The following is a 13836-nucleotide window of genomic DNA, read 5'->3' as shown; positions in this document are numbered from 1 at the left end:
AAAAAAAAAAAAAAAAAAAAAAAAAAAAGGCTTTCATGAGGCTACAAATGAAGATGAGTCATCAAGGATAGAAACATAGATTCTCATTTGACCTTGCCCTTGAATGTAAAAGATTACCTAGCACCTAGCACAGAGTATGGAACATAATAATTACTCAATTTAAAAAATGTCAGATGACATTTAATTCTCACAACAACTCTCTGAGGTGCCCTATGATTATTACTATCTCTATTTTAGAAGTGAGAAAACTGGTGGTTTAGAACAGTTAAATTTTCTCTACTAATAACTGATGCCAACATTTTCTCAGCCCCTCTTACTAACTTACACCCTGAGCCCTTTGATCTTATCCTGTCTTGATCAGTTTCCCAAATATCCTGATCTCCCAGCTTTGCCTCCTTTTAATGGTCTTGTACTTGGTCTTCCAAACTGACCTTTATTTACTGTTCCTCCAGTGCTGAGTCACCCTGGCCTCAGTCTGACTCCTGGGACACTAACTCTGCTTAGGTCCTTCAGGGTCAATGTTCTTGTCCAATCTCCTTATATCAATTCTTTAAAACAATATTTATTGAACTTCTCTGTGTACCAGATTTTATGCTAGGTGCTGAAGGTGAACATGACATTGTCTCTTCCCTCAGGGAATGCATTACAGAAGATCCTGGAAGCATGAAAAAATCATGATAGAAAATCAAGGAAGGGAATCAGTGCAAATAACTTTGGAAGAGAAATGTAAATAGGAAGGTTCCCTCAGGAATAAGTTCTGGCACAGGGCCTATTTAACATTCTTATACATGGAAAATAAGAGATATAAGCAATGAAATCATCTGGTTTGCAGACAGCTGCAATATCTTTGCAAGGAGTGAAATGTAAGTTGATGGAGATGTACTGTAAAAAGGGCCAGCGAACTGTCCAAAAGGGCTGAGCAGGGGAATGTGCACTGCAATGTTGGCACACACCACTGAATGCATTTAGAGAAATGCAATCTAGTTTATTTATAGAATGATAGGATCTGAACTATCAGGCAGTAAGTTCAACAAATACTTGTGATTCTACTACTTGGAAGAAGGCATGTACTGGATGCTGCAGATCAGATGAGGATGACAGTGACATAGACCTTACTTTTAAATACTCTGAGAAATATAGAAACAGTATAATGAAGAAAGTATTATTTAAAATGAAACATAAATCATGAGTAGGATTTAGATAGGTGAATATTTGTGAAGGAAGAAAAGGAAATTCCAGGTAGATAAAACAGCTTGCAGCACTAGGGCAGGAGAACTTATGGAGTTGTCCTGGAATGGTGATGGTTCTAGTGTGGCTGAAAGGTAGGGGACATGGAAGAAAGTGGAGTGTTTGAAAGGCTGTGACAGTGAATCAAGCTCTTGATCTCTTATCTTAGAAGTCTGCACTGGATTTAAAAGTGTATAGCACCTCCCTCCTCTCTCTCTTGCTCCTGCTCCTGCCACGTGAGATGCCTTGCTCACCCTTTACCTTCTACTATGATTGGAAGCATCCTGAGACCTCCCCAGAAGCAGAAGCCAGTATGCTTCCTTTACAACCTGTAGAACTCTCAGCCAATAAACTTCTAGTTTATTTATTGGTTGGACAGTGGAGGGGAGGGGTGATGGTGAGATTTAAAAATTTTGATATTTAGCAAGCTGATTCTGGCAGCACGGCGTGGGATAGGGAGGGGAAGACATATGAATCAGGTAGAAGGTCATTATAATAGTCTAGGTTAGAAGAAATGAGGTCTGAACCAGGTGGAGGTAGGAAAAGGGAAAAAGGAACCAGAGAGATCCTGAAAGCACACTCTACAGCAGCATTTCATAAAGTGTGGTCCAGCACCAACCTGCATGGGAATCATCTGGGGAGACTCCTGTGTACCACCTCAGACCTACTGAACTAGGATCTCTGGGGGCCAAGGCTGAGGAATCTACATTTTAAACAAGTCCCCTGGAAACTCTTGTGTATACTCAGGCATCACCATTCTATGGACTTGGCATCAGATTCAGTGTAGTGAGCTAGGAAAATCCTCTGTTGTGCAAGGAGTTCCTCCTGTTAGTTTGTCCCACTTGGTTATTTCTTATCAACAACTATCCCTTCATGTCTAAGGCAAAAAGAATCCAAAAGAATGGGAATCCTTAGTTGATATTTGGAGGGAAAAAGAAGCAGAAGGAGAGAATTATGGGTTAGATTGTGTTCTTCCTCCAAATTCATATGTTGAAGTTCGAACACCCTGTATTTCAGAATGTGACTGTATTTGCAGATGGAGTCCTTACAGGGATAATTAAATTAAAATGAGGTCACTAGAGTAGACCCTAATCTGATGTGATTGCTGTCCTTATGAGAAGAGGAAGTTTGGCTACAGACACTTACAGAGGAAAGATGATGTAAGGAACCACGGAGAAGATACAAGCCAATGAGAGAGGCCTTAGAAGAAAGCAACCCTCCTGATACCTTGATCTTGGAATCCAGAACTGTTAGAAAATAAATCTCTTTTGCTTAAGCCACCCAGTATCTTTTTGTTATGATAGCCCTAGCAGATGAATACGAAGGGGAAGGGGAAGGTGGGGGTGATGAGAAGAAGAAAAGAGGAAGTTAAGAAAGACAGTAAGGGACAGGAGGAGAGGAGAGAGAGTAAGCACTTCCCCTTCTCCCAGGAGGGAGATGGTGACAAGGGGGAGGTGAGAGTTATATTAGTCCATTTTCATGCTGCCCATAAAGACATACCTGAGATGGAGCAATTTATATAGGAAAAAGGTTTAATTGGACTTACAGTTCCATGTGGCTGGGGAAGCCTCACAATCATGGTGGAAGGCAAGGAGGAGAAAGTCACATCTTACATGGATGGCAGCAGGCAAAGAAAGAGCTTGTGCAGGGAGATAACCTCCCAGCGGATCCCTCCTATAACACTTGGGAATCCAAGATGGGATTTGGGTGGGGACACAGTCAAACTATATGAAGAGTCTAGTTCAGGACCTTGAAGAACACTTATTTTGCAGGTTTAGGAATCATGCAGTATCATGGAACTCAGGGAAAAAAGGAGATTCAGGAAGAAAAGAAGGAGGTCAGTTGTTCCAGGCTGGGATGTTGAGGAGAAAAGGATTATATTTAGCTGTGGATTTACTATATAATAGTAAAAATGGAAAAAATTCACATATATCACAATAGAGAATTGTTTTATAAACATTTGTTGAATTATAATGTAACATCAAAAATTATGCTCAAGAAGTTTAAAAAGACATGAAAAAAGGCACAAAATATGACATTTAAATAAAAACAATTCAAAGTAAATATATATATAACTGATTGTTTTTAAAAAAGCATTATTATAAGTGTATTCACTGCCTCTTTCTCTTTCCTTCCTTGATCTCTACAGAAAATTCAGATTTGTTTATTCTCACTGGAGTCCCTTGAACTCTAGTATTTCTATGGAGGTCACTGTTATATGTGTGTCTCCCAGCCAAAGTGGGTAGAAGATCTATAGTGCAGGTGTCATTTTCTAGAGGAAGAATGTAGGCAGAGGAAGAGAGAGAAGCCAACAATCAATGATGGCAAGGCATGAAGAGCTTGGAGAAGGTGAGAGGTCAGGTGAGAGAAGACAGATGTGAGAGGGTTGGAGTCTGGGAAAAACTGGGGAAAGGCAATTTTAAAAAGTATTGCTGTGGGTCATATATTGGATACTCTTTAATGTTTTCAGGAAAAGCAAGTTAAGATTAACATTATTTTATTTTTCTCTTTTTTTTTTTTTTTTTTTTTTAGAGATAGGGTTTTGCACTGTTGCCTAGGTTGGAGTGCAGTGGCATGACCAGGTCTCACTGCAGCCCTGACCTCCCAGGCTCAAGTAGTCCTCCCACCTCAGCCTCCTGAGTACCTGGGACTACAGGTGCTTGCCACCATGCTTGGCTAAGTTTTTCACTTTTTTTAATAGAGCTAGGGTCTTGCTATGTTGCCAAGGCTGGTCTCAAACTCCTGGACTCAAGTGAACCTCTCATATTGGCCTCTCAAATTGCTAGGATTAATGGCATGAACCACTGTGCCTGGCCAGATATTATGTTAAATTACTTTTGGTTACTGGCTAGATGGGACCCTAGGAATTATTTATTTACATATATGTACAAAAAGAAAAGACTTGAAAGAACCAAAAATATTAGAAGTTGTTAACTCTGTGTTAGTGGAATTACTGGGCACTGACACTTCCATGTAAGTTTTAAATAAAAAAATGTATTAATTAGAGAGTGATGCACTATTGTGTAAAGAAGGTATATATGTTTTCAATAGAGTTGTCTGGGCAGGCCGAATTGCATAGGGTTAAAGAGTGAATGGGGGTGATAAAGTGGCTTTAGATTATTTTCTCAAGAAGTCTGGCTGTGAATAGGAGAGTCTTGGGCAAGAGAGCTAGGAAAATCCAAGACATTTGTGGAGGGAAGGGGATTTCAGGATAGCAACACCTGGAAAGTCTGACAAATTAGCCAGCAAATATCCTATAAGGGTGTATTGTTTTGAAAGATTTTTTTATAATTTGCATGCACTGGAGACAGAAGGCATTTTATGATATAATCTTTAATTAGCTTTGAGGTATTTCTTATTTGGTCCAAATTATACTGGTTAAGAACCAAGAGGTAATTCTCTCAGCTGGGTCTTAACTGGGTCAAGAAACTGACTTTCAAACAATCAAGAGGTTAGAGATGCAATAATAATAAAACATAAATTTTAAAGGCCCGTTAAAGAGAAATGCTAATTCAGGAATTCTAGCTGAAATCTGTAAAATCATGGTTAAATTGGATGTAGATTAGTTCATTAAATTCTGAGACTTCAGAAATTAGAGACAGATATATAAAATTAGGTATATGTCTTATGTGAGATATTAATGAATTGAATTTATGTCCTCAGGCTGAATTTAAATACACTCAAAAAGAGGTTGCATTAATTCTTGGATAATGAATTAAATATACACTAAAGAAAATGAAGGCTTTAGGGGGAGCAGTCCCCAGTCTTCCTGAGATGGTATCAAGGATAAGAGTGATAAAATTCCCTGCCTATAAACTTTTCTTGTAATTCCTCATTTAGTTAACTTCATATACATAGTTACTATACCCATATTACCTGAACCCACAAGAGACTCAAGAATGAGGTAAAGTCAGGGTCCCCAGGTTGGTTGTACAAGCTGTGCCCTGCACAAGGGCCTTGTCCAACTGAAGGGGAAATGGACAGGAGCTGAATGCCTAGCATGTGTCCCTGTGTGTGGCAGACTGAGTCTGAGGGGTTGGGGGTTAGAATAGGGGCTGCATTTTGAAATTTGCTTAAAGGCAATAGATAGGCCAGCTGGGTACCAGGGAGGATGTCTACTTTATGCATTAAACTTCACACAAGTTTAAGAGTCAATTATTTAGACAAAATATCTTAGTTTCAAAATGGCTATGAGGTAGATAACATTTGAAATACTAATTCACATTTTTCTACCCTGAAAGGCTCCCTCCCTTCCTGTCCCTCGTAGAAAGGGGTGGTAGCATTCAAGCAGATGCTTATTTCTTTGAGATTTCCATAATTAAGACAAGAGAGAGAACTGCGCAGGAAACCAAAGGCATCTCTAAATTATTTTGACTTTTGTTTTTATAAAAGGTCTAAGCACTTAGGGGAGGGAGATTTGCAGGTATAGACAAAATGTCTTGGTAAACAAAGGGGAAACAGGAGATTTCCTTGGGCTGTGGAAAGTAGGGGTGGGGAGAGAGGGAGGGGGAAGGAGACAGAGAGAGAAAGAGGGAGGGAAGGAGAGCAGAAGACAACTTCAGAATAAAAAATACTATAAAATGAAAAAATAAATTTACCTGAATAATGTAAATTCAGGTAATATAAACAGCTGTATCAGAATCATAGTTCTTGCCTGTCATATCCCAGGCATTGTACAAAGCAGGTTCACACCTATTCTCTTACAATCTTCACAATAGCACCACAAGGCAGATGTTATCATCCCATTTTACAGTTGAAACATCATAGCTTAAGACACAGCTAGTAAGTAGAGGGGCAGGGATGCAAACCTAGGTCTGTTTTTCTTCCTGCTCTATATACCTGTTATCAAAACTCAGGGACAAAGGCAATACACTGGGGTTCTCAAGAGGTTAAAAAACTGAGAACTCAGTCCATTATAGCATTGGGTCTATCTCATTGCTATAGTACTGGTTCTGTCTCATTCTATCTTATATACTCTGCAAGCAGAGTGTATAATACTGATAACCAGAGAAAAAGCCCACTATTACTAGACTAAAAGGAGGAAGCTCCTAGAAAAAGAATGGAAGCCCTAGGTTTAAAGAGAATGTGACAGTGATCTGTGACACAATAGACACAATAGACTTACATCATTCAGCTCAGACAGCAAGACTCTCACCCCATGCCAGATATCAAAGGCCTCTCTTCAAAGATGTCAGTATTAAATGTGTTTTCTATATTTCATGGTAAGTTTAGATTAACAGAAAAAAACTTAAGAGCACGTAGACATTTTGACCAACATATATAATTTCTACTCAGCCAACTTACCTGAGCAGTTCTACTAAGTCCGAACTACTACTGTGCCCATTAGGCTAGAAAGATACAAACTGAAGCACGTGCACGTGCACGTGCACGTGTGCGCACAAGAGCGCGCGCACACACACACACACACACACACACTGTTAATCAAGTTTATCCTAAAGCTGCCTCCTTACATATTTTAAGTTCTGCCTAAAGGTTTCTACATACATAATGAACCATAACCTAATTGGATGTGTAACCTACTCTTGTGCCAATCATTGTGACCAACAGTTAAAACTCAGTTCAAGTAAGTAAAATGCCAAGCTGCAACTAATGCAGCTATTTCTGTACCTCATTTCTGTTTTCCATACATCACTTTCCTTCTGCTGTCCATAAATTGTCTTCTATTAGTGTCTGTGCTGGAGTCTCTCAGAACCTATCCTGGCTCACATAGAACAATTCATGAATTGTCCTTTGCCTAATTAAACTCTGTTAAATTAGATTTGTCTAAGGTTTTTCTTTTAACAATATGCATAAACATAATCAATCAATCAGTTCCAAAATTCCCACCTGATATGGTTTGGCTGTGTCTCCACCCAAATCTCATCTTGAATTATAGTTCCCATAATTCTTGTGTGTTATGGGAGGGTCCTCCCTGGTAGGAGGTAATTGAATCATGGGGATGGTTACCCTTATGCTGTTCTCATGATAGTGAGTTCTCACAGGAGATGATGGTTTTATAAGGGGATTTTCCCATTTTTGTTTAACATTTCTTTCTCCTGCTGTCATGTGAAGAAGGATGTGTTTGCTTCCTCTTCTGCCATAATTGTAAGTTTCTTGAGGCCTCCCAGCCATGCAGAACTGTGAGTCAATTAAAAATATTTCCTTTATAAATTACCCAGTCTTAGGTATTTCTTTATAGCAGTATGAGAATGGACTAATATAGCACCCAAGTTTGAGCAGAAAATAGACACACTTTAGCATTTATTAAAATAATACTAAAAAAAGCTATCTAAGTTTTTCAAAGACTATGGTATTCTGTTTAGGTATTTCTATTCAAGGCTTTGGGTATATGATATGCTTCAATTCACAGGACCAGGTTACCTGGTTAGGATCAGGATCAACTTCATCCCAGTTGTGAGTGACATGGCCTTCATCAATGGATTCAAAGGGCTTGTGAGAAACTGAAGGTAGAATCCTATACAGCCAGCTAGAGGAAAAAAACATACAAGATGTACAAGCCTTAAAGTAATGTTCTGAGTGATACACAGAATGGCTGAGGCAGTACCATCAGGAAGACACTCAAGTCAACGACGACCTGTCAAGTCAACGAAGACACTCAAGTCACATTAGACCTGGGCTCTAATGTGTGAAGCAGTGAAGCAATGTCACGGCATCACTTTTTAATGGCCATCTGCTGTCCACACCCCTGGCCTCTTCTCACCTTTTCACTGCCCCCATCATGCTTCAAATGGACTCTGGTTCATTGTTATTCCCATGCTGCCAAAAAATGAAGAACTGTCTTTTCTAACAACTATAAAGGAACAGGGAATACCTTGAGAGATATCTGTGTAGGAAAATCAGTAGAAAAACATTAGCTTATGGATATCATAGGATACTAGTCCTTGCTCTGGAAGGCAAAAACAATGAGTTCTATGTCGCTTGAGACAATATAGACGGTATCTTTGTTATTTTTGAAATAATAAATCAATTTTCTCCTTTAAAATTATGAAAGTAACACATGACAATGGTAAAAATAATTCAAGTAATTTAAAAAGTCCTGAAACGTAAAGGGCTCCTTTTCCTCCAGTTTCTTCAGGGCTATTCCTCAGAAGCATCAGAGCTTAATGATATTTTAAAAATATATATTCTTCCAGATATATCCAATACATTTATTTCTAAGTAAAATTGCCAGATCATTTAAACACTTTATTACCATAAAAATAATAGGTGAGAGTGCCTGGTCACACACATCTTCACAAATCTGGAATATTATTAATTTTAGTGTTTTAGGTGGAAAATAGTATCTCATTTTATTTTGCATTTATTATGAGTTAGGAAATACAAAATATTTCCCAAAAAAATAGTCTATTCATTTGTTTATTGGCTCTTTGTAGTTTTTCTATGAATTACTTGTAAAAGTCCCTTGTCATTTTCCATTGAGTTTATTTGTCTTTTTGATATTAATTTGTAAGAGAAAAAAGATGCTGGAGAGGCTGTGGAGAGATACGAATGCTTTTACACTGTTGGTGGGAATGTAAATTAGTGCAACGATTATAGAAGGCAGCGTGGTGATTCCTCAAAGACTCACAATGAGAAATAGCATTTGATCCAGCAATCTCACTACTGGGTATATACCCAAAGGAATATAAATCATTCTATTATGAAGATATATGCACACATATGTTTACTGCAGCATTATTCACAATAGCTAAGACATGGAATCAACCCAAATGCCCATCAATGATACACTGGATAAAAAAAATGTGGTGCATATACACCATGGAATACTATGTAGCCATATAAAAAATGAGATCATGTCCTTTGCAGGGACATGGATGGAACTAGAAGCCATAAGCAGGAACAGAAAACCAAATACCACATGTTCTACTTATAAGTGGGAGCTGAACAATGAATACATGGACACAGGGAGGGCAATAACACACACTGGGGCCTGCTGGGGGGTGGGAGTTGGGGGAGGGAGAGCATCAGGAAAAAATGGCTAATGTATGCTGGACTTAATACTTAGGTGATGGGTTGATAGGTGCAGCAAACCACCACGGCACATGTTTACCTATGTAACAAACCTGCACATATACCCTGGAACTTAAAAATAAATTAACACTTCTGTACTCCAAAATTAGAAGAGTGTGTGTTCATGTTTTACTGTGGTACATTTATGGCTCTATTTGTTTTTCTTTCTGTTCTTTTTAAAGCATGTCCTCTCTACCAGGACCAGATCTCAGGCTTCAAGAAGGGAAGAAGACTCTGACAAAGGAATTCTAAAGGACACCAGGATGAGAACCTTCTAGAAGTTGGAAGGGACACTGAAACTCACTAAGAGGGACCTAAGTCCTTTCAAAGGCTACTACCCTGACAAAATACAGATGGACAATGGAAGATCAGACCTGAATCAACAGGCTTTGGCCCTTTTGAGCCCAAGGACAGTCTATCTCAGTGGGTTGACTTGGCCTGGCCCAGTGCTGAGCCATCTGGGGGAAAAAGGGCTAGATATGTTTAGTTTCCATTTGGTTCCTCCATTTCTTGATGATATGACCTCAGGCCTTGGTCTTACTAAGCCTCTCCAGCTCCCAGTATATGAAGTTCAGGGCATATGTATATGTCTTGGAATCAGCTGTGTGATCCTGGGAGAGTTACTAAACTTTCTGGACCTTATGTTCTTCGTCCTTGTCTTCTAAGATTGTTGTGAGAACTCAAAGAGTTTGTGAACCGAAAACGCCTGGCATACAATAGATGCTCGCTTATTAGATGCTTAATTGCCTTTCTTCTCTTAATTGTCCGAATTTTATCACAGTCCAGATTATCCACATTCTCTGACTCTTGCCTTTTCAAGACTCAAGGGATCAATCAGCTAGCTAATCTGATAAATATAAATCCTAGGTAGGCAGGCAGGCAGGCAGGTAGTTAGGTAGGTAGGTAGGTAGACTCTATAATAGTTTTGTGGTGGCCCTGCATGCTGTGGTTCAAATGAGTAGTAACTAGGAATTTCAGGCGGGCCTACTTATGGATAGGACTGGTCCCATCTTCCCACTGGAGATTTTGAGTGGGAAGAATTTCCACAAAATTTTTGTGGGTATCTTTGAAGTGTTTTTCTAAATAGATGGGTGAGCCATACCTAGCGTCCCTTATTTTTTAGCTGAGTTTATAATACTCCCCAGGCAGCACTACATTGCCCTGAACAGGGATTTAATTCTGATTCAGGGAACAGTGCCAGCTTCTTAATGAAATGCCAACAGCTCTTTTTCAGCCTCCTGGAACAGAGCTCAGCTCCTGCTGGCTGAAGGTATTGCTGAATAATGGGGACAGGCAGCAGAATCCGGAGACCAGGTGGCCTGTTAGGGAATGGGCCATAAAGTCAAGAACATAGTCATAGAGGCCAGGTTGTCATAAATTAGAATGGACAGAATTGTCTGTGTGCTTACCTTACCCCGTCTATTTGGGCTGAGAGAGAGAAAGAGTGAGAGAAAGAGAGAGAGAGAGAGATTGATTGATTATTATATAGCAATGGAATTATCCCAATTTTTGACAGGCTTAGAAAACTTTCTCTATTTCGTCCTCTTTCCACACACATATCTATTGAGAGAAAAGCACTGTTATACTGACATTGTAACATAGCACCTGCCATATATCATGCACAGATCTCTTGACAGCCTCCTCAAGATACCCTGGAAATGAGGCAGAAACTCTGCCATGATGGCAATACTTAATGATGATTATTATGACAATAACTAGCATTAACTGATCACTAACCATGTGCCTTGCAATGTGCAGTTTATACACATTCTCTCTTTTAATCCTCACCACAGATATGAAATAAGTACTATTATTATCTTTGTTTTATGAATGAAGAACTAGAGGATCCAAAAAGGCAGATGATTTGCCCAAGATTTGAAAAAGAGGAGCCAGGATTTATACTCAGGGGGCCTGCCTCCAGGGTGGCCATGATTACCTGTGCAATCTTAATCATTTGTGTGGTCCACTATAGTTTTGTACTTACTATCTCATTTGCTTCTCAGAAGGACCTGTGGTGATAAACTCAGGCCACCCTGCTAAGCAGTACAAGAAGACCACATGCCCTTCTCCCCAAATCTCTAACATCAGCAGCATTCCTCTTCACAAATGCCTTAGCCTAAACTTTCTATAATTAGATACTATTTATTTAAATCACAACACTTACTGCCTCTTAAAACTACAATGCATACTGCATCCAACCTGCCTGATATGAGTCAATCAAGGGATCATGTTCATTGACCCGGATGTAGGATTAGAGCAAACATGGAACATGGCATACTATGTTAATGAATATGCTGGTTTCTAGCAAAGGCAAATTCTAGAGTAAAAACCTTATTAATTCAAACCACAATGGGCCATGATACATGACTTTTCAACTATCCAAGCTTGGAATACCCAACATTTTCTTGCAAAGAACATACCTCTAGTTAGCTGAGAAAGATATTGCTCTGAATCTTCCAGAGTTATGACTCAGTCATTATAAAACAAAGGAAAATCCCAAACCAAAACTCAACAGGACAGTCTTTAGAAGAAGGCCAAACTATTAGGAATATTTCATTCTGAGTATAGGAGATAATTTGTAAATGGAACTGGACATGTGTATTTTCCAGGCTCTGCACAGCTTTCCTTCACCTCCTTCCACCAGTCACTTGGTGCTAGCTAGCAGGAAGTCTATTCTCTCCTGACTAGGACCTAGACCAAAGCCTATAAGAAGCAGAATCTTGAGCAGCTCTAGGAGGCTGTGGCCCAGGGGAAGGAGGCAGCCCAAAGTCCCTGTCATAGTTCCCACAGTCTGCAGGTCAGAATTCATCTAATCTTTGTACCTTCTCTTTTTTTTTTTGAGACGGAGTTTCGCCCTTGTTACCCAGGCTGGAGTGCAATGGCACGATCTCGGCTCACCGCAACCTCTGCCTCCTGGGTTCAGGCAATTCTCCTGCCTCAGCCTCCTGAGTAGCTGGGATTACAGGCACACACCACCATGCCCAGCTGAATTTTTGTATTTTTAGTAGAGACAGGGTTTCACCATGTTGACCAGGATGGTCTCGATCTCTTGACCTCGTGATCCACCTGCCTCAGCCTCCCAAAGTGCTGGGATTACAGGCGTGAGCCACAGCACCCGGCCTTCTTTGTACCTTCTCTTATTGGTGCTCCGTGGACAAGTGAAAGCCGATCCTGAGAGCTGCTCAGCATACAGATTGTAGGGGCAGACCTGAGGATTATTCTGAAACAAAGGATGCAACAAACAATATTACTCTCATCTGAAAAACATCACACCTTCCCACCAACTAACTCTGTAGGGGAATGGGGATGCTCTGGGCCACTGCACATGATCATCTCCAACTCAATATGTTTCTTGTAACAACTTTTGATGTGACTTGCCCCCTTGATTATAAAAGTAATATATACTTATTGTAGAAAATTTATAAACTATATCACCCATTATCTCACAACCAGAAATAACCCAGTGTTAACATGTTTGTATTTTTTCTTGCATTCTTATCCTCCAAAATTGTGACCCTATGATACCTGTAATCCTATAATAATCAGGCATTTTTTTCTTTTAAAGAAAACAAACATTATATCATGAGGACTTTTATGCCATGATACAGTCTTCAAAAGTTTTGAAAATATTTTTGTTTGCTGTGTTGTTGCTATTCTAGCCAGCACTAGTATGAACATCTTTGTGCATACATATTAAAGCACCTTGTTATTTTCTCGTAATTGTCACATCTTATGGTGTTCAAGGGGAATATGAGGAATTCTCTTTAACCCTAGATTTCGGGGATCCTACTGGAAACCCTACAGTTAATTTTACTAGTTTGGGTTGGCTGCTGTGCCACCAATCCAATTTTAATCTTTGTATTGTCATTGCACTGTATCTATATTGCCCCTATGACTTGGGAAACCCCTAGACAGTTCACAGGCTAGATTAGAAGAGCCACAGTGGGTGGAGGCACTTTGGCCTAAAAGCTAGTCATCCAGGAATAGGATTCAGAGCTCTTCTAAGCACTTTATTTGCTCGTACCTGTCCTTCTGGCAAGGAACCTGGGCAGCGAGGGTCCTCTGAAGTACACTCATTCCCAAATCCAGAAAGGTACTGTATGTGACAAAGACACAAATGCCACCATTAGTAGGATTTAAAGAACACTGGCAGTCTACAAAGGTAAGAATTTCTATATGGACACACATGTGTATATGATGTTCCACATATAATATCTTTACTGTGTCTTAACATATGACTCAGGAAAGAGAATATGCTTTCTGTAAATATTAGACTTCTAATTAATCAGAAGAGTGCTGTATATTCCAATTAATCAGAAGAGTGCTTCTCCACCCTTAGCTGTACTTAGTTGATTTATGCATCTACACTGAACCTCCCTAAACTTGAGACTCCATTTCCCCTTCAAACTCTGGAAAAAAAAAAAAAAAGAACAACAACAAAAAAACATTTAGGAAGACGTGTGGATCCAATCCCAACAGCAAAACCCTCTCCAAACTAGTCTGGCTGCAGGCAGAAGCCTTTGCTATCTGCCTCATCTATGGAACACATCTATATTTGTATGAATGCATGCAAATAAA

At 39.5% G+C, this 13836-nt stretch overlaps 1 protein-coding gene across 2 annotated transcripts in view; it reads right to left on the bottom strand.

Moving 5' to 3' along the window:
* HGD (homogentisate 1,2-dioxygenase) overlaps positions 1–13836 on the bottom strand; it is a 56266-nt gene that overhangs the window by 35169 nt on the left and 7261 nt on the right. For both annotated transcript variants that reach the window (XM_032298948.1, XM_032298947.1), the window contains exons 2-4: positions 13283–13354; positions 12390–12478; positions 7609–7714 (exon numbers count right to left, since the gene is read on the bottom strand). In XM_032298948.1, coding sequence (XP_032154839.1) covers positions 7609–7714; positions 12390–12478; positions 13283–13354 — 267 coding nt within the window. The remainder of the gene's footprint in view (positions 1–7608; positions 7715–12389; positions 12479–13282; positions 13355–13836) is intronic.

The sequence above is a fragment of the Sapajus apella genome, unplaced genomic scaffold (assembly GCF_009761245.1).
Source record: "Sapajus apella isolate SASKATOON/1434 unplaced genomic scaffold, GSC_monkey_1.0 scaffold40, whole genome shotgun sequence".
Classification (NCBI taxonomy): domain Eukaryota; kingdom Metazoa; phylum Chordata; class Mammalia; order Primates; family Cebidae; genus Sapajus; species Sapajus apella.
Note: the sequence above shows the minus strand (reverse complement) of the source record. Positions and strands in the feature narration are given on the sequence as shown.